The sequence below is a fragment of the Terrapene carolina genome, unplaced genomic scaffold (assembly GCF_002925995.2).
Source record: "Terrapene carolina triunguis isolate 2854851 unplaced genomic scaffold, T_m_triunguis-2.0 Scaffold68, whole genome shotgun sequence".
Classification (NCBI taxonomy): domain Eukaryota; kingdom Metazoa; phylum Chordata; order Testudines; family Emydidae; genus Terrapene; species Terrapene triunguis.
The window spans coordinates 72166160-72185393 of NW_020664419.1; the positions used below are offsets into that span (position 1 = coordinate 72166160).

General features: G+C 41.0%; 1 protein-coding gene across 1 annotated transcript in view; it reads right to left on the reverse strand.

The window, feature by feature from the left end:
* The window catches only part of CEP290 (centrosomal protein 290), a 115960-nt gene that overhangs the window by 40238 nt on the left and 56488 nt on the right, over positions 1 to 19234 (reverse strand). The window contains exons 24-31 of the mRNA XM_026648828.2: positions 13929 to 14159; positions 12673 to 12846; positions 10313 to 10424; positions 7795 to 8000; positions 3876 to 4027; positions 2316 to 2427; positions 1470 to 1925; positions 263 to 427 (exon numbers count right to left, since the gene is read on the reverse strand). Of these exons, the coding sequence (XP_026504613.1) occupies positions 263 to 427; positions 1470 to 1925; positions 2316 to 2427; positions 3876 to 4027; positions 7795 to 8000; positions 10313 to 10424; positions 12673 to 12846; positions 13929 to 14159 (1608 nt within the window). The remainder of the gene's footprint in view (positions 1 to 262; positions 428 to 1469; positions 1926 to 2315; positions 2428 to 3875; positions 4028 to 7794; positions 8001 to 10312; positions 10425 to 12672; positions 12847 to 13928; positions 14160 to 19234) is intronic.

The window sequence follows — 19234 nt, forward strand, 5'->3', positions numbered from 1 at the left end:
CTGACCCAATGATGTCAATGAGAACTTTACTATTCACTTCAACAGGGCAAGGATTTCACCCCTACTTTAGAGAATTTGAAAGCAATTCCAATGTACCATTGATGGCAATACATCTTTAACAGCATGGGATAACAGACATTTAAGTAGCATACATCTTGTACTTGTAAGTTATGAGTTTTTTAAATGTAACAAAAGAATTTTAAAAATCATTAAATAAAACAGAAAATATATTGTTAGTCTAACACTATGCAGAAGTTTATACCTTGCTCTGCTGTACAATTTCTTCTTCCAGATTGCTGATTGTACGCTCATATTCAGAAATGATATTATTCAAATATTTCATCTCTTCTTTTTGTTTGACTGACTCTCGATTCAGTTTAAGTTCCTGGAGACGAAGTTCTTCCATTTTCATATGCCATTCAATTACCTGATAAATAATAATAGTTCGTACAGTTCATTATCAATATCATCTTAATCAGACGAAAAGAGCAAAATGTTGGATGTCTTTTCCAAAGTGAAACTAAGTTTGCAAAACAACCCAGAAAAGTTGTATATAACTAACTATAACATTCAACTATATATATATATATATATATACACACACACACTAATAGTAGCAATATCTATCACTTACATAGATCCCAAAATGCTCAAAAAACTTTACAGACTGATTGAAAACTAAATATACCAAGGCCACTTTACCCACCATTGAAATACAAATGTCTTTAAATAGAGAATGCAATACTATACAATAGTTGGGACAGAAAATGAGAATGTCTTATCCAGTTTAAAGGTAACTATCTAGAAAAGGAAAATATAATTATCCAAATAACAAAGTAGTTGGGACTTGTGCTAAAAGTGGGTAGCACAGTGCTTCCTATTTCATACTGTATTGAATCTCTAATACCACTTCCTACAGCATTTAAATTTGCTTTAGAGGCCTTCAGTCAAAAGAAAAACCAAGTCTGACCCTACTTAGACTATGGGCTGGTCTACACTACTATGGCACGTAGACTCAAGTTACGCTACTTAAGTTACGTGAATAACGTAACTGAAGTCGACGTAGCTTAGGTCAATTTACCGAGGTGTCTACACCACGCTGGGTAAACAGGAGACGCTCTGCCGCTGACTTCCCTTACTCTTCTTGGGGAGGTGGAGCACGGGAGTCAACCAGAGAGCGCTCTGCGATCGATTTAGCAGGTCTTCCCCATACCCGCTAAATCGACACCGCTGCATCGATCACAACAATGCCGATCTACCAGTAAGTGTAGACATGGTCTGATATACCAACTAGTAAAGCGGTCCATTATTCTTTCTTTAGAAAACAAAACAAACAGATGTTACAATACTGCATATTCTGAAATCATGTAGGCACATATTAAAGCAAAAATTTAGCGTATAGAGTAGATTAAAGTTTTAATTAAACATATATAACATTAATGATTACTAAAAGCTATAAGATGTCAAACCTTTTGGGCTCCTCTTGTATCTTTCAATGTGCCTATTAACTCTTCTAAACCTTTTACTTTTAATTCCATCTCCATTGCTCTGTTCTCTATGTTTCGACGCTCTTCCTGGGCACGCTGGACTTCTTCCATGATTTTTAATTTGTCATTCTGTAGCTGAATCATGGTTTTAGAGAATTTCTCCTGTTGTGCCAAGGGCAGAGCACCACTAAACTGTCGCCGCAGAGACTGCACAGTCTGGCGTAGATGTTTGGCTCTATTTCTCCCTTCTAGTCGGGCATAGTATAATCCCTGCTCTTTGTCGTCAAGCTTCTGTTCTAAGCGTAGATTATAAATCTCCATCTTTTGCAGTTTCATTGTAAGTGCTTCTAGTTTGCCCACAGCAGTAGTCTCACTAATCTGAAGAGCTACGATATGCTGGTGTAATTTTGCAATAAGAGCTTTTTCATCTGACTGCGCCTAAGCACCAAAATATATAACACAGACATTTTTTAAAATATAAAATCATTTGTTGAAAATTAAACATATTTACATGAAGTGTATGTGATTACCACATTACAACGCCTATCATACTCCCAATGAAGTTAATGGCAAAACTCCTTTGGGCATCAATGGAAGCAGCATCTGGCCTCACATCAATTCATGTTTTGTTCAGTATTACTTCTATAGCCAAAATAATAATAAAAAAATCTGTCTTTTCAAATACAGATTTTAAAAATAATATTTCTCCAAAATATTATGAAAGCACTTTCTTAACCTAATATAAAAATATTCTATCCCTAACCCGCCCTCCCAAAACAAATCAGTTAACTATAAAGTCTTAACAAAGCAGGGCAGTACTGACCATACCTGATAGTCTAAAACTTGCATTCGAAGGGATTCCACTTCCTTCTCTCTGGATTGCTGCCGTGCATCCAGAGCTGCAACTTGCATTTTGGCAATATCAGAAAGTTCCCTTAACCTAGTAGAGGGAAATAAGAATACTATCTCAATTTAAAATATTAAATAATCCTTCAAGCTAAAATGGTGTCCAAATTCCTTTACCAATAAAATGTTTAGCTCTACTACACAAAAGGTCCTGAAGAGAGGTGCTTAAAGGCATCTCTCCCTCATATTAGGAGATTCAAAGTTAACATACTTTTCAGCATTTCTAGATCTTTTTCCCTCCCATATACAAGTATGGATCAGTAATTTGGATACTGTCCCTGTTATTAAAGCTCCTGCTAATCTCTTCTCATGCCTATTTTGGAAATAAGATTGAGGTTTATGGATCTGATTCTTCAGTTTCACTACTTACATCAATGGCAAACATCCCAATTGACTTCAGGATTACAGGAGCAGACCCGTTACAAGCACCTTATTAAAAATGTCTTTACAAAAGTTTATAATTGCTCTATACGGAACAGGAAAAAAAAAAAACAGTAGAGAAGAGTCCTGGAAGGGGTATAGACTGTTTACACAGAGAGACCACTGTCCACAGTCACAATTATATTTCTAGGCCACAAATGTTAGTATTTCAATTCATAATCTTGTGAAGTCAGAAAGATGAACTATTAATATCTTGTAGCAACTTTATAATCTCTGCAATTATATGGCATTGCAGATTTGCTTTTAACTTTTGGAAATTTTGATACACTTAATCAAGACTTTTGTGTATCTTCCACATCAAAAACAGTATTTTTCTTTTACCGCAAAAAAAAAAAGCCGAATATTACTTAAGAAAAACATATTTAGAAACAATTCATTTTACAGAGTATATCATATTTGTTTCCATGTCACTTCCTCTGCTATTTTCTACTGAAGACATTCTTATGGGGAAAAAAAAGCTATTTTTTATGTCTGATGACAACTTTCAGAAGGGCATAAATGGCAGCAGATTAATTCAAAGATCTTGTTTTGGGGCAAATATGACAACACTTAGGTAACGATATTTTAAATACTTTGTATAAGCAGGATTCTTTCAAAATACTCAATGAAGTATCAATGGATCTTCCAAAAATTAATATTTTTGTTTCCCCGCAGTATTTTCACCAGTTTTCTATATACTTGATAAGGATGCAACAAAAGGAACAAATTATTGTTTTGCTAATTTGTCTGAAATATTTTAATAACCACAAAAAGTTGTTGTATCTAATTAAGGCCCTTATGCAGGAAAGCATTTAAGCACCTGCTTACATTCATACCTATTCAGGACAGCACATAAGCATTTGCTTAAGTCCCATCAGAATCGGTGTTCTTCTAAATCTGATCCTTTATGTAATGCTTCATCTAAAATTCCAGGTTTAGAATATGTAAAGACAGATGAAAATTCTTTTATTGTTAATGTAGAAGCAACATATATCTGTATAATTCAATTATGGAATACTTCCAAACATACTGTAATACTAAATTTGGTACTTCTGCACTTACTTTGATACCTCAATCTTCAGTTCCATTTCACTCTTCTCTAACTCCATGATTTTTCGTCTATCCGCATCACTTATTGATTTACTCACACTGTTTGTCAGTTCATCTCTTAATGCCTGTTCCACCTTTTGTGCCTCGAGGTTGATTTTAGTAAGCTAAAAAAAAAACCAGTGTATTTGCTAAACATATTTGGAATAGGCATACAATATATTTTTAGTCAGCACAAAATGTTATATAAGAACACAAGAACATAAGAAAGGCCATACCGGGTCAGACCAAAGGTCCATCTAGCCCAGTATCCTGTCTGCCGACAGTGGCCAATGCCAGGTGCCCCAGAGGGAGTGAACCTAACAGGCAATGATCAAGTGATCTCTCTCCTGCCATCCATCTCCACCCTCTGACAGACAGAGGCTAGGGACACCATCCCTTACCCGTCCTGGCTAATAGCCATTAATGGACTTAACCACCATGAATTTATCCAGTTCTCTTTTAAACTCTGTTATAGTCCTAGCCTTCACAACCTCCTCAGGTAAGGAGTTCCACAAGTTGACTGTGCGCTGCGTGAAGAAGAACTTCCTTTTATTTGTTTTAAACCTGCTGCCTATTAATTTCATTTGATGACCCCTAGTTCTTGTATTATGGGAATAAGTAAATAACTTTTCCTTATCCACTTTCTCCACATCACTCATGATTTTATATACCTCTATCATATCCCCCTTTAGTCTCCTCTTTTCCAAGCTGAAGAGTCCTAGCCTCTTTAATCTCTCCTCATATGGGACCCGTTCCAAACCCTTAATCATTTTAGTTGCCCTTTTCTGAACCTTTTCTAGTGCCAGTATATCTTTTTTGAGATGAGGAGACCACATCTGTACGCAGTATTCAAGATGTGGGCGTACCATCGATTTATATAAGGGCAATAATATATTCTCCGTCTTGTTCTCTACCCCCTTTTTAATGATTCCTAACATCCTGTTTGCTTTTTTGACCGCCTCTGCACACTGCGTGGACATTTTCAGAGAACTATCCACGATGACTCCAAGATATTTTTCCTGATTTATTGTAGCTAAATTAGCCCCCATCATATTGTATGTATAGTTGGGATTATTTTTTCCAATGTGCATTACTTTACATTTATCCACATTAAATTTCATTTGCCATTTTGTTGCCCAATCACTTAGTTTTGTGAGATCTTTTTGAAATTCTTCACAGTCTGCTTTGGTCTTAACTATCTTGAGCAGGTTAGTATCATCTGCAAACTTTGCCACCTCACTGTTTACCCCTTTCTCCAGATCATTTATGAATAAGTTGAATAGGATCGGTCCGAGGACTGACCCTTGGGGAACACCACTAGTTACCCCTCTCCATTCTGAGAATTTACCATTAATTCCTACCCTTTGTTCCCTGTCTTTTAACCAGTTCACAATCCATGAAAGGACCTTCCCTTTTATCCCATGGCAGCTTAATTTACATAAGAGCCTTTGGTGAGGGACCTTGTCAAAGGCTTTCTGGAAATCTAAGTACACTATGTCCACTGGATCCCCCTTGTCCACATGTTTGTTGACCCCTTCAAAGAATTCTAATAGATTAGTAAGACACGATTTCCCTTTACAGAAACCATGTTGACTATTGCTCAACAGTTTATGTTTTTCTATGTGTCGGACAATTTTATTCTTAACTATTGTTTCGACTAATTTGCCTGGTACAGACGTTAGACTTACCGGTCTGTAATTGCCGGGCTCACCTCTAGAGCCCTTTTTGAATATTGGCGTTACATTAGCTAACTTCCAGTCATTGGGTACAGAAGCTGATTTAAAGGACAGGTTACAAACCTTAGTTAACAGTTCCACAACTTCACATTTGAGATCTTTCAGAACTCTTGGGTGAATACCATCTGGTCCCGGTGACTTGTTAATGTTAAGTTTATCAATTAATTCCAAAACCTCCTCTCATGACACTTCAATCCGTGACAGTTCCTCAGATTTGTCACCTACAAAAGCCGGCTCAGGTTTGGGAATCTCCCTAACATCCTCAGCCGTGAAGACTGAAGCAAAGAATCCATTTAGTTTCTCCGCAATGACTTTATCGTCTTTAAGCGCTCCTTTTGTATCTCGATCATCAAGGGGCCCCACTGGTTGTTTAGCAGGCTTCCTGCTTCTGATGTACTTAAAAAACATTTTGTTATTACCTTTGGAGTTTTTGGCTAGCCGTTCTTCAAACTCCTCTTTGGCTTTTCTTATTACATTCTTGCACTTAATTTGGCAGTGTTTATGCTCCTGTCTATTTGCCTCACTAGGATTTGACTTCCACTTTTTAAAGGAAGTGTTTTTATCTCTCACTGCTTCTTTTACATGGTTGTTAAGCCACGGTGGCTCTTTTTTAGTTCTTTTACTGTGTTTCTTAATTTGGGGTATACACTGAAGTTGGGCCTCTATTGTGGTGTGAAGTTGTATTTAGTGAAACTGTTTCCTCTCAGTTTCTTCCTTTGGTTTTCTTTTGTTCTACTCTGAAACATCCAACTTCTTGCTTACAACATTGCATGCATGTCAGAGTAGCTATATAGGCATCCATACAACAGTATGGATTCTAAAAGAAAACCAATGTTTTCAGTTTCTTGAAACAGTGAAAGCAAAAAAAACTAACTATAAAATGGTGTAGAAAAAGGGAACAATACTTGGACTATAAACTCTTCAAGACAGGGATTCTCTTTGTTATATGTTTGCACAATGCCTAGAACTAAGGTGCTGGTACTACAAATAATTAATAATAATAATAAGAAGAAGACGACTCACTGAATAGTGTATTTATATTACCATTACTAGCCAGCATTTTCACAATAATGTGACTAATCATTTTTGTTGCTCAATTCGAGACACAGAATCATAGAAGATTAGAATTGGAAGAGACCTCAGGAGGTCATCTAGTCCAACCACCTGCTCAAAGCAGGACCAACCCCAACTAAATCATCCCAGCCAGGGCTTTGTCAAGCTGGGCCTTAAACATCTCTACAGAAGGAGATTCCACCACCTCACTAGGTAACCCATTCCAGAGCTTCACCACCCTCCTAATGAAAAAGTTTTTCCTAATATCCAACGTAAACCACCCCAACTGCAACTTGTGACCATTGGTCCTTGTTCTGTCATCTGCCACCACTGAGAACAGCCTAGCTCCATCCTCTTTGGAACTCCACTTCTCAAAAAGGCCAGAATTTAGGAGAGTTAGTGCTCAACAATTCCTGAAAATCAGGCCCCTTGAAGAAGTCTCAAATTGGGCAACAAAAATTGAAGCACCCAAGGTCACTAGTCACTTTTGGAAATCAAATAGCTTTGGGCCAAGACAGATTTCTGCAGGGCCTGAAGTGGCATAGCAGAAAGCCCTGCAGATAACATTCCAAGCATAAGACACAACATAGAAAAGGACACAGAAGGTTTGTGAGAAAGTCAAGATAGCATTATTTTGTGGGAAAGAAAGGGTGGAGGAGGATGCAAAAGCCAACAAGGTCTGAAACGTATGCAAGACCATGACAGTCACTGATGATCATAGAAAAAATAGCAGAAAACAGTTTATATCAGTTAGACATTGGGAACAGAAAGATCAAGAACTGTGATTCTTGCAAAAATCTGGTTGCCAAGGAACTAACAAGGTTTTGCAATATGCCCACTGTGTGAGAGTCATATTATATCAGCATTAATTTTATAGTGAATAACTAAGTTCCAAAATAAATTACTGACAAATTAATATATTACATATTAAACATATATCTCTTCAAGCAAAAATCTATTTACAAGCAGCTACATTTTGATAAGTAAACCTATCTATCAAAAAAGGCACAAATGGTAGGTATCTAATACAGCAACACACCAAAAAGCTCTAAGTGCATTTCTAGGATGTAATTGACAAATTATTTAATTACATCTCTTTATACCTCAGCAAACTTAGTTTCCAGTTCAAAGTTACGTTCTTCCACTTGCTTTAAAGTGTTCCTTAAGTGTTCATACATTCGATGCGAGTGTTCAGCTCTCTGTCTTTCATTTAGTTCCTTCATTTCCAGCACAGTGATTTTCTTAGAAATAGAAACAATCTCACTGTTGGTAATTGCTTTTGTGGCCTTGTCCATGGCATTGTCACCCCCTACGTTCAATAATATTTTAATTAGGCTTAACAAGGTTTTCAAATTAGAAAAACAAAAATACAACTTCTTAACATAGCACAAGTACTTTTGATTTACCTCTGTAAGGAACCAGAACACCTAAACAGTTTCTGGAATTGGAAGAGCTAGGCATTTAACTAGTCTTCCCTCATCACACATCAGAAATCTAAAAAAATCTTATCAATTTTTAAGAAAACTTTAGCTATGTAAGAAGATTCCAGGATTATCACGCTGTCTGTGTGTCACTCTGAAGTCTAGAATATTTGTTGAGTCAGTGTAAAATGATGGAAAGAGCTACAAGCATGGTTGAGAGCTCTTTGTGTTTAGACCAGAACATAAGAATCTAAAAATAGCCATACTGGGTCAGATCAATGGTCCATTTAGCCCAGTATCCTGTCTTCCAACAGTTGCCAATGCCAGGTGCCTCAGAAGGAATTAATAGAACAGGGTAATTATTGAGAGATCCATCCAGTCCCAACTTCTGACAGTCAGAGGCTAGGGACACCCAGAGCACAGGATTACATCCCTAACCATCTTGGCTAATAGTCATTGATGGACCAATCCTTCAGGAACTTTTCTAAGGCCTGGTCTACACTGGGGGTGGGGGGGGGCGGGGATCGATCTAAGATACTCAACTTCAGCTACGAGAATAGCGTAGCTGAAGTCGACATATCTTAGATCGATTTAGAATCACTTACTTCGCATTCTCGTGACGCGGGATCAATGGCCGCCGCTCCCCCATCAACTCCGCTTCCGCCTCTCGCCATGGTGGAGTTCCGGAGTTGACGGCAGAGCGATCAGGGATCGATTTATCGTGTCTAGTGTAGACACAATGAATCGATCCCCGATAGAGCGATAACTACCCGCCGATCCGACGTACTCAAATTATACTTTTGGCCTTCACAACATCCCCTGGCAACGAGTTCTATATGTTGACTGGGTGTTGTGTGAAGAAGTACTTCCTTTTGTTTATTTTAAAGCTGCTGTCTATTCATTTTGTTGGGTAACCCCTGGTTCTTCTATTATGTGAAGGTGTAAATGACACTTCCTTATTTACTTTTTCCACACCATTCATGATTTTATAGACCTCTATCATATCCCCTGTTAGTCACCTCTTTTCCAAGATGACCAGTCCCAGTCTTTTTAATCTCTCCTCATATGGAACCTGTTCCATACCCTCAGTCATTTTGTTGCCTTTCTCTGTACCTTTTCCAATTCTAATATATCTTTTTTTAGATAGGGCGACAAGAACTTCACGCAGTATTCAAGGTGTAGGCGTATCACAGGTTCAATCGTCACTGGGATTTGCTGTCTGTTACTGTCCAATTTTTAAGTTCTCAGCCATTTTCAGCATTTTTATATATTATGAATTACATCCATATGACAGCATGGGATTTCACTTAGTAATTAATATAACAGGCACAACAGCAACCATCATCATTAAGACTGCATAACCATTTTCAATGTAACCTCTCATTTTTAGTCACTCAGCTAGCAAATAACTGGCAGAAAATGAATAAAACACTAAGTGAACAAACAAGTGTAGAAGAGACGACTACATAAGAGAGAAATCGGGGAAGTAAGTTGGACCCACACAATGCTGCAGTTATTGAGAACATGAAAGTAGTATGTTGAAGTTTATAAATCCAGGCAGAGGAAACCACTGTCCTGCAAACCACTTGTCTGCTTACTTGACTGATGTTCCAATCAGGACCCCAGGGCCTCTGAATCAGATTCAACTGAGGTCACCTAAAAAGTCCCACTCTTTAATCCCAACCTTTAGCCCACTTGAAGGGAGGGTGACTGAAAGCTGTTTGCACCACTGGGGGCTAGCAATTCCCCTGTGAGAGAACCAGGTGGTTCAGCAGCTGCTGGGTCAGAATGTATCTGCCCTGGGAGTGTACTGTCAAAGAGGAAGAAGAGCCAGAACTGGCCACCTCACCAAGTCCACCTGCCATCAAGGCAGTGAAAAAGCATTGTTAAAAATGTTTTCTGGATTTCAAGCTTTAACAAAATAATAGTATAGCTAACCTTACTAAATAATAAAAGTCTATTCTATTTGGAAAATACCAACCAAGAAGTTCTCTAAAAGACTAAAATAATCCTAAACTTGAGTAAGGTTTATGCACTAAAATTTTCTTAACCTCTGAATGAAGAGGAAATGAGGGAAATACATTATAATTTAATCTAAAGTTTCCTAAAGATATTTTGTTTTCAATCTTTATATAAAAATTAGTTTTTCAAAGGAAATACTGTATGTTCTTTACTCATATGAAATAGCTTTTATACTTGCCCAACTTAGTTGTTTGGTCCCAAGCTTGTTCTACAGTGTGAAGTTTTTCTTTTGTGATCTCAAGTTCTTTATTTAATGAATTTATCTGTTCCTTCAAGGATGCATTCTCACTCTGTATGGCAGAGACAACGTAATAGAGCAATATAACAGTAACGTGGTTGATGGTTAAAATATTATGGTTTGGCATAACTTATTAACCCATAATAGAACAGCCTATGGTATCCAGTTCTTATACAATAATAAAAATGTTTGTCTTTGGCCTGTGTATGTTGTATGCTTCTATTTACCATGCATTCTTATCAACAAAATATTAAACTCAAAGAGTTTTTTTGTTATAGAAGACTAGGTACACGATGCCCAAGACTTAAAAACCAAAACCAAAACCTTTTATTGGTATTTTAAAATGTTCCCTCTCCCCCAGACCAAATGATGGCTGAAACCAATACTTTAAACCAGTACAACAAATAAGATCTTTATGTTGCTTTAAATGTTCATGATTAATTCCAAAAGAAACAAAAAGGAGGAAAGGATTGCCAACTGTTTTGTTTTAAAATACTCTTATTTTAATTGGCTTAGTTTGCAAACACATTTCATACAATTTGTTCATGCTGAGAAGTGCTTCTTAGTTTCGGATCTTTCAGATTACTGGGATAAGCAAAATAAGTAAACTTTTCTCTCAGTAAAAAAAAAAAAAAAAAAAAAAAAAACATATTAAGGAAAAACTCATTCAATAGTTACCAATTATACATCCAACAGCCTGAAAACAATGTCTGGAGTAACTGGCTACCTATCACCTGTGAGCTAAATTGTCATTACTCTCAGAAAAATCTCTGGACAGGGTTATTACAAAGTTTTACCTTATGAGCTTCTCCTTGAACTAGCCCCTCTGGTGGGATTAAATGGAAGGAGAGGGCATGGATTTTTGAAGAGAGCCCCCACTTCAGTATGGAGAAAAAAGTTTGCAGGAATAGTTGCAGTTTCATTGGTCTCTATATCACACTGTGACCATATTTTCTAAATCAAAACGTAGGTCATTTTTGTTTTGACATTTTTACAGCGTTATGTTTTTGAATGGTTATTTCACAAAAGTACATTTGAAAAATATGTATGCTGGTATCACTACTGCCAGCTTCTGACTCAGACATGTGTTGTTCTTGTTCCATGGAGCAGGAGATTGTTTCCAATAACTCAGTGTTTGAATTTATCATGAAACATTGGATAAAAGTCATTAACATTCCTTTGGAAAAAAGCATAGCTTTGGTTGCCTGGTAAAATAAAAAAAACAGGACATTTCAGGTGTTTTTCAAAAAAAGTTTGTGGGACACCAGGAGCTTCATATGAAAAACAGGGACTCTTTACCAACAACACTGACAGTGGCTGGGTTCCCTTTGGTTGCTCAAAACAATTACAGAAAGGAAAGCTTTACAATTTGGTGCTTTCCTGCCTAGACTTTGCCCTGAGGGCCTGAACTAACTTACTCACTCACTGTCTCTCTCAGGTCTTTCTAAAATTGCTTATCACTTTGGTGCTTAAGTGGAATATGACAGCTCTTTTCCTTCACTCCCTCCAGCTCATATACTTTTCTCATAGCCACATGATTGCTTATTGCTGGTTCGGTTGCATTTGTCACTTCCAGTTTATCATTTTTGGTACTCTCAAACATATCATATAAAAATGTATAACTAAATTCCTTCTAATTTTTAAAGGTTTAATGCTGAGAATCACTTCTTACAGTTTATGAAGTTTAAATTGTACTTCAAATTAAAATTGTTAGCTGAAATCAGCACTTCTGAGCTTGAACCGTGACACAGGTTGAAACAGAGCGGGAGCCTCAATGTCAGATATTGTAAACCTGTTTTCGTCTTTGATACCAATTTGAATACGGAGAAAAGCTGTATTACATATTTCCATGTATATGAATCTCTTACTGTGAGGAGCTCCAGCAATGGGACTTCCATAGGAGTGAGGTAAAGGAAGAGGGTATGGTGTTACAGCAGCTACAGTGCTCTCCTCTTCTTAGGGCTGGTCTACACTGGCAACTTACACAAGCATAGCTATATCTCTCAGGGGTGTGAAAAATCCACACCTCTGAGTGACATAGCTATGCTGACCTAAGCCCCGGTGTAGACTGTGTTAGGTTGAAGGAAGAATTCTGGGGAAGTGGATTTACTACAGCAACAGGAAAACCCCTCCCATTGCTGTAGAGAGTGTCTACACTGAAGTGCAACAGAGGTGCAGCTGCAGACATACTCTTAGTGGACCCAATGGGGACAATCTGGCCCTATATATTTATATCTTTCTTCAACATAACAAAATGTGGTTATTTCCATAACAGTCAAGAGAGTATCAAGTAACATTACCTCCATGTGCTCCAAGTTAGTTGTTCTCTGGACAAGCAAGTTATCTTTTTGTAGCATATCCCTGTATTTAGCAGTTAACTCATTATACTGCTTATTAGCCAGTTCTAGCTCAGACAGAGGCACACTGTCATCCAAACCTTTTTGCAGAGCTGCAATCTTAAAGCTTGCTATTTCCTATGAAAATAATGATATTATATTGATTTACTGTATACTTGAAGCTTTTAAATTGCTACCATTAGCCTAAAACATATACACACACAGCTAAAGCAATGCTTGCTTCTTTTCCAAATACATCCAATACTAATATAATTTTGTAAGGACAATTATTTCACTATTACTTTTAGAACCTGGTCTGCCCCCACCTTTTTCTATTTAAGAGATAAATTTCAAAATAGTTCAGTAACAATTTATTGTAATGAAAGAGAACAGAAAAACTGTCTCACAGGGAACAGAGCATTTTGAGACATAAATTAAATATGGGACTATAACAATATCAGTTATTCCATTGCAAATCTAGCAGTTTGCCTAGGATGCTGAACACTATGCATAAAAGTACAGGGGCTACGTTGTATTTGGGCCTTTTTAAAATCCCAGCCTTGATTCTTAATTTTATAGATCACCTGTGGGTGTAACATATCATACTCAGTGCTGTGTTTACTTTTCTCATAGCCACATGATTGCTTATTGCTGGTTCAGTTGCATTTGTCACCTCCAGTTTATTATTTTTGGTACTCACAAACATATCTTTAAAGATTTAATGCTGAGACTCACTTCTTACAGTTTATGAAGTTTAAATTGTACTTAAAATTAAAATAGTTAGCTGAAATCAGCACTTCTGAGCCTGAACAGTGACACAGGCTGAAACAGAGCGGGAAATTCAATGTCAGATATTGTAAACCTGTTTTGTTCTTTGATACCAATTTGAATACTGAGAAAAGCTGTATTACATATTCTCATGTATACATATTAACATATTCAACGTCTAAATAGCAAAGTTCTTCTGACTGGTCAACCAGTATTATGGCAAGGTATAATCTGTTTAATAATCTCTGATATTGTGCTTCTATTCTTCCAAAATCACAATCATGTCTTTTTTCCAATCAAACTAGCAGTAGGAGACTCCAAAATGCCAATTTTAACTTAAATAAATAAATGGAATTCACAAATGTTTCCAATTCAGTGTTCACCTTCCAGAATGTCATACAATGCAAAATGAATGAAGTTTTAAGACAAAAGGTATACCATACAAGCCATACCTTGAATCGCTGCAAGTGTCCAATCTTTTCTCCAACTGCAGTCTCCATTGATGTTAGTTCAGCCTTTTGTTTCTCATTTTCTTTTCTAAGATGCCGTTCCATTTCAAGTAAAGTTGTATATTGTCTTGTCAGTGACCGTTCGTTCACTCGCAAGACGGTCATTTTTCTACTGTTTTCTGCAAGTAGTTTTTTGGTTTCATCCGTACCCAGCTGAAGTGCATCCAGTAAATTCTATAAAAATCAATAAAATATTATTACTGTTGTGCTGAAAACTTTTATAACTTATGGAAATACATGCCAGTAAAATAAACTAATCAGAGCTCCGTTCTGCTCAAACTCTCGTTGTTGAAATATTTTTTGCTACTTAATTCTACTAGCAAAAAACATTCTACATTCGGATAATTAATTGACAGGAATTTTGTATAAGGCAGGCATTTTCTAAGGTTAGAAGGACATAGATATTTCTCCTCATGTCTTGTCATCAAAGGCTGGGTAGGAGAATTATTTTTTCTCTACCCCCTCATTTACAAAACCTGTCAAAGGCTCTGTGATGTGGCTTTTACTTTCTGAATCAAAACATTTTTCTCTGTTTGATTTCTAAATCAAAGAAATTTCCCAGTGACATTTGCCTCTGTAGAAACTCTTTTACAAGGAATTTTCCAGTTTGAGAGGTCAATAATACTAGCGCTGCATGGGGACTGGAATTTCCCACTCATGGAAAATTTCACATTTCTCAAAAAATAAAGGAGTCAGTGCTCCGGAAGCCCTGAGAATCCTGGCTCCATGGCAACTCACATGGCGGGCTGCTGAGGAGACAGAAGCCTGGCCTGGGATCTGGAGGAGCTTTGGAAGTGGGGCTGTCATGGTTCCCAGTCTCCTGACTTCCTGTCAGCCGGAAGACTGGAAGCTCTGGGAACCCCAACTCTACTGCCCTCCAGGCAGGAAGCGCAGAGTCTGATGCCCAGAGTCCTAGGCATAGTCCAGTACCCACACACGGTACTGGGGGGGGAGGAGGAAGTGTTCCCCCAAAGATTAATCTAGCACTAAAAACTATGAAAACACTTCAACTATTAACTGTACAAGATACTAAAAACTATTTACAAAGCTACATATTATCTTAAGGGATCAAGCTGAAGCTAGGGACACCGAGAGGTTCCGACCCAGATGATGCAGCGGTGAGAAGGAACTGGAGAAGTGGTCAATCTGCCCCTCCTTATATCCCCTTGGTTTAAAGCATGAGGTGAGACAGGGTGCATAGGCGGACCAATGGACACCACTTTCAAATTCTCCGGCTCCGGGTGCATGCGTAATCCACAACAGACTACAATAGGGACCATCACTTGAAGGAGAAAAGATGGTTACTCACCTTTGTAACTGTTGTTCTTCGAGATGTGTTGCTCATATCCATTCCAATTAGGTGTGCGCGCACCGTGTGGACAATCGTCGGAAGATTTTTACCCTAGCAACACTCGGTGGGTCAGCTGAGGCGCCCCCTGGAGTGGCGCCTTTATGGAGCCGAATATATGCCCTGGCCGACCCAGCGCCCCCTCAGTTACTTCTTGCCGGCTACTCCAACAGAGGGGAAGGAGGGCGGATTTGGAATGGATATGAGCAACACATCTCGAAGAACAACAGTTACAAAGGTGAGTAACCGTCTTTTCTTCTTCGACTGCTTGCTCATATCAATTCCAATTAGGTGACTCTCAAGCCTTACCTAGGCGGTGGGGTCAGAGTGAGATGTCGCGGAGTGAAGGACCACTGAACCAAATGCAGCATCACCCCTGGACTGCTGCACTATCGCATAGCAGACGGTGAAGGTATGCACGGATGACCAAGTCGCTGCCCTACATATCTCCTGAATGGGCACATGCGCCAGGAAAGCGGAGAATGAAGCCTGAGCCCACGTGGAGTGGGCGGTGAGGTGCGTAGATGGGACACCAGCCAAGTCATAGCACGCACGGATGTATGATGTGATCCAGGACGAGATGCACTGGGAGGAGACCGGAAGGTCCTTCATCTGGTCTGCCACAGCAACAAACAGCTGTGACGTTTTCCTGAAGGGTTTTGTTCGCTCGATGTAGAAGGCCAGGACCCTGCGAACGTCTAGGGAGTGCAGCTGTTGCTCCCGTCGAGAGGCATGCGGCCTCGGGTAGAAGACAGGGAGGAATATGTCCTGGTTGACATGGAAGGCAGACACCACCTTAGGGAGGAAGGCCGGGTGGGGTCGCAGCTGTACCTTGTCCTTGTGGCACACCGTATATGGTGGTTCCGATGTGAGTGCCCTGAGCTCAGACACGCGCCTCACCGAGGTGATAGCTACGAGGAAGGCTGTCTTCCAGGAAAGGTACAGGAGTGAGCAGGTGGCCATCAGCTCGAACGGGGCACCCATGAGTCTGGATAGGACCAGGTTAAGATCCCACGTAGGGACCGGTTGTCGAATTTGTGGGAACAGGCACTCCAACCCCTTGAGAAATCTGCTGACCATGGGATTGGAGAAGACCAAGCGCCCATTTTCGCCCGGGTGGAAAGTCGAAATAGCTGCCAGGTGCACCCTGATGGAAGATATTGCCAAGCCCTGCTGCTTTAAGGACAGGAGGTAGCCCAAGATGATAGGTACTGATGCCTGTAGGGGGGGGGTCTTATGATTCCGGGCGCACCAGCAGGAAAAACGCTTCCACTTGGCTAAGTATGTGGACCTGGTAGAGGGCTTCCTGCTATCCAAAAGGATCTGCTGGACCGAGTGAGAATAGCACAGCTCAGACTGATTTAGCCATGCAGCATCCATGGTGTGAAGTGAAGAGACTGCAGATTGGGATGACAGAGTCGACAGTGATCCTGAGTGATCAGGTCTGGCCACCGCGAGAGTGGAATCGGGGTGTCCACCGACAGCTCTAGGAGAGTGGTATACCAGGGCTGTCTGGGCCACGCCGGGGCGACCAGAATCAGACGGGCTCTGTCCCTGCGCAGCTTGATTAGGACCCTGTGGATTAGCAGGAATGGAGGAAAGGCATAGCACAGGTAATCCTTCCACTGAATTAGGAAGGCGGCCGACAGGGAACCCGGAGAGCGCCCTTGGAGAGAGCAGAACACCTGGCATTTCCGATTCTCGCGAGAGGCGAATAGGTCCATCAGGGGAAAGCCCCACTTCAGGAAGACAGAGTGGATGACGTCCGGGCGAACCGACCACTCGTGAGCCTGGAATGATCTGCTGAGATGGTCCACTAAGGTGTTCTGGACCCCTGGGAGAAACGACGCCACCAGATGGATAGAGAGGGCTATGCAGAATTCCCAGACGAGTGGCCTCCTGACAGAGGGGGGACGACCGGGCTCCCCCTTGCTTGTTGATGTAAAACATGGCTGTAGTGTTGTCTGTGAGGACTGCAACACAATGGCCTTGAATGCGCTCTCAGAATGCTTGACATGCCAGGCGCACTGCTCTGAGTTCCCGTACGTTGATGTGCAGGGATAACTCTCCTGCCGACCATAACCCATGTACAGAGGTTCCCAAGGTGGGCTCCCCATCCCAGGGATGATGCATCCGTGACTAGGGACACGGAGGGCTGCAGGCACCCCTTCACACACTGATTTGGGGTCCAGCCACCAGCCTAGAGAGGCTAATAACCTTGGCGGGATGGTAACCACTGTGCTCAAGCTGTCCCGACCTGAGTGGTATACTGTTGATAGGCAAGCTTGGAGTGGATGTAGTCACAGCCTGGTGTGCTGGTGACAAACGTGCAAGAGGCCATGTGTCCCAGGAGGCATAGGCATGTTTTCACGGTCGAGGTTGGGAAGCTTTGCAGGCTGGGGACGATGTTCCAGCAGAATTGCCCGGGCTAGGCCTGAGTCTAATACTGCTCCTATGAATTCTATCCTCTGGGTTGGTACCAGAGTGGATTTCGCGACATTGAGCAGGAGGCCCAGCCGATTGAACATGTTCATGGTGATCTGAACATGAGACTGCACCTGATCCCTGGAGCAACCCCGAATAAGCCAGTCGTTGAGATATGGGAACAATTGGATCCGTGGTCAACAAAGGGAGGCAGCCACCCCAGCCATGCATTTGGTAAACACCCTGGGGGCCGTGGATAGGCCGAAAGGAAGGACGGTGAATTGAAAGTGCTGTTGATTGATCACAAAGCATAGGAAGCGTCTGTGCACTGGGTAGATTGCAATGTGGAAGTACGCGTCTTCATGTCGAGGGCGGCGTACCAGTCTCCAGGATCTAAAAAAGGAATAATGGTCCCTAGCGAGACCATGCGGAACTTCAACTTTACCATAAATTTGTTGAGTCCGTGTAGGTCCAGGATGGGCCGAAGCCCGCCCTTGGCCTTGGGGATTAGGAAGTAGCGGGAATAAAAGCCCTTGCCCCTTGACTCTCCCGGAACCTCCTCTATCGCTCCCAAAGCCAGGAGTGATTGGACCTCCTGTAGAAGGAGGTGCTCGTGAGAAGGATCCCTGAAGAGGGACGGGGAAGGAGGGGGAAGGGAGGGGGAAAGCAAATTGGAGGGAGTATCCCCTTTCCACCGTGCGTAGGACCCAACGGTCTGATGTTATGTAGGACCACGCACGGAGAAAATGGGAAAGACTATTTTGGAAAGGCAGGGAAGGATCCTGAATGGAGACTGGTGCTCCGTCCTTGGGTGCACCTTCAAAAGTTCTGCGTAGGCCCTGCCGATGGCTTGGGAGGGCCTTGGCCTTGGCTGGCTTGGTGTCCAGTTTGTTTCCTTTTACCACCTCAGCCGCGTCTTCTAAAGAAGTCCTGTCTCGGCCGCGTGTTCTAAAGAAGTCCTGTCTCGGCCGATGGGGAGGGTATGACCTCTGATGCTGTGGTCTGAACGGCCTTCTCTGAGTTACTGGAGTATGCATTCCCAGAGAGCGCATGATAATTCTCGAGTCCTTCAGACTCTGCAGCCTTGAGTCTGTCTTCTTGGAGAATAGGCCCTGGCCATCAAAGGGCAGGTCCTGGAGGGTCTGCTGTAACTCTGGTGGTAAGCCAGAGATCTGTAGCCACGAGATGCGGCGCATGGCTGTGCCCGAGGCCAGGGTCCTAGCTGCCGAGTCTGCCGCGTCCAGAGAGGCTTGTAGGGAGGTTCTGGCCACCTTTTCTTGCCCTCCTCTATTATAACCCCAAATTCCTCTCTGGACTCCTGTGGAACCAACTCCTTTAATTTCTCCATAGAGTGCCACGAATTATAGTCATATCGGCTCAGGAGTGCCTGCTGGTTGGCCACCCTGAGCTGCAAGCCTCTGGCCAAGTACACCTTGCGCCCAAACAAGTCTAGGCATCTAGCGTCCCTTGATTTAGG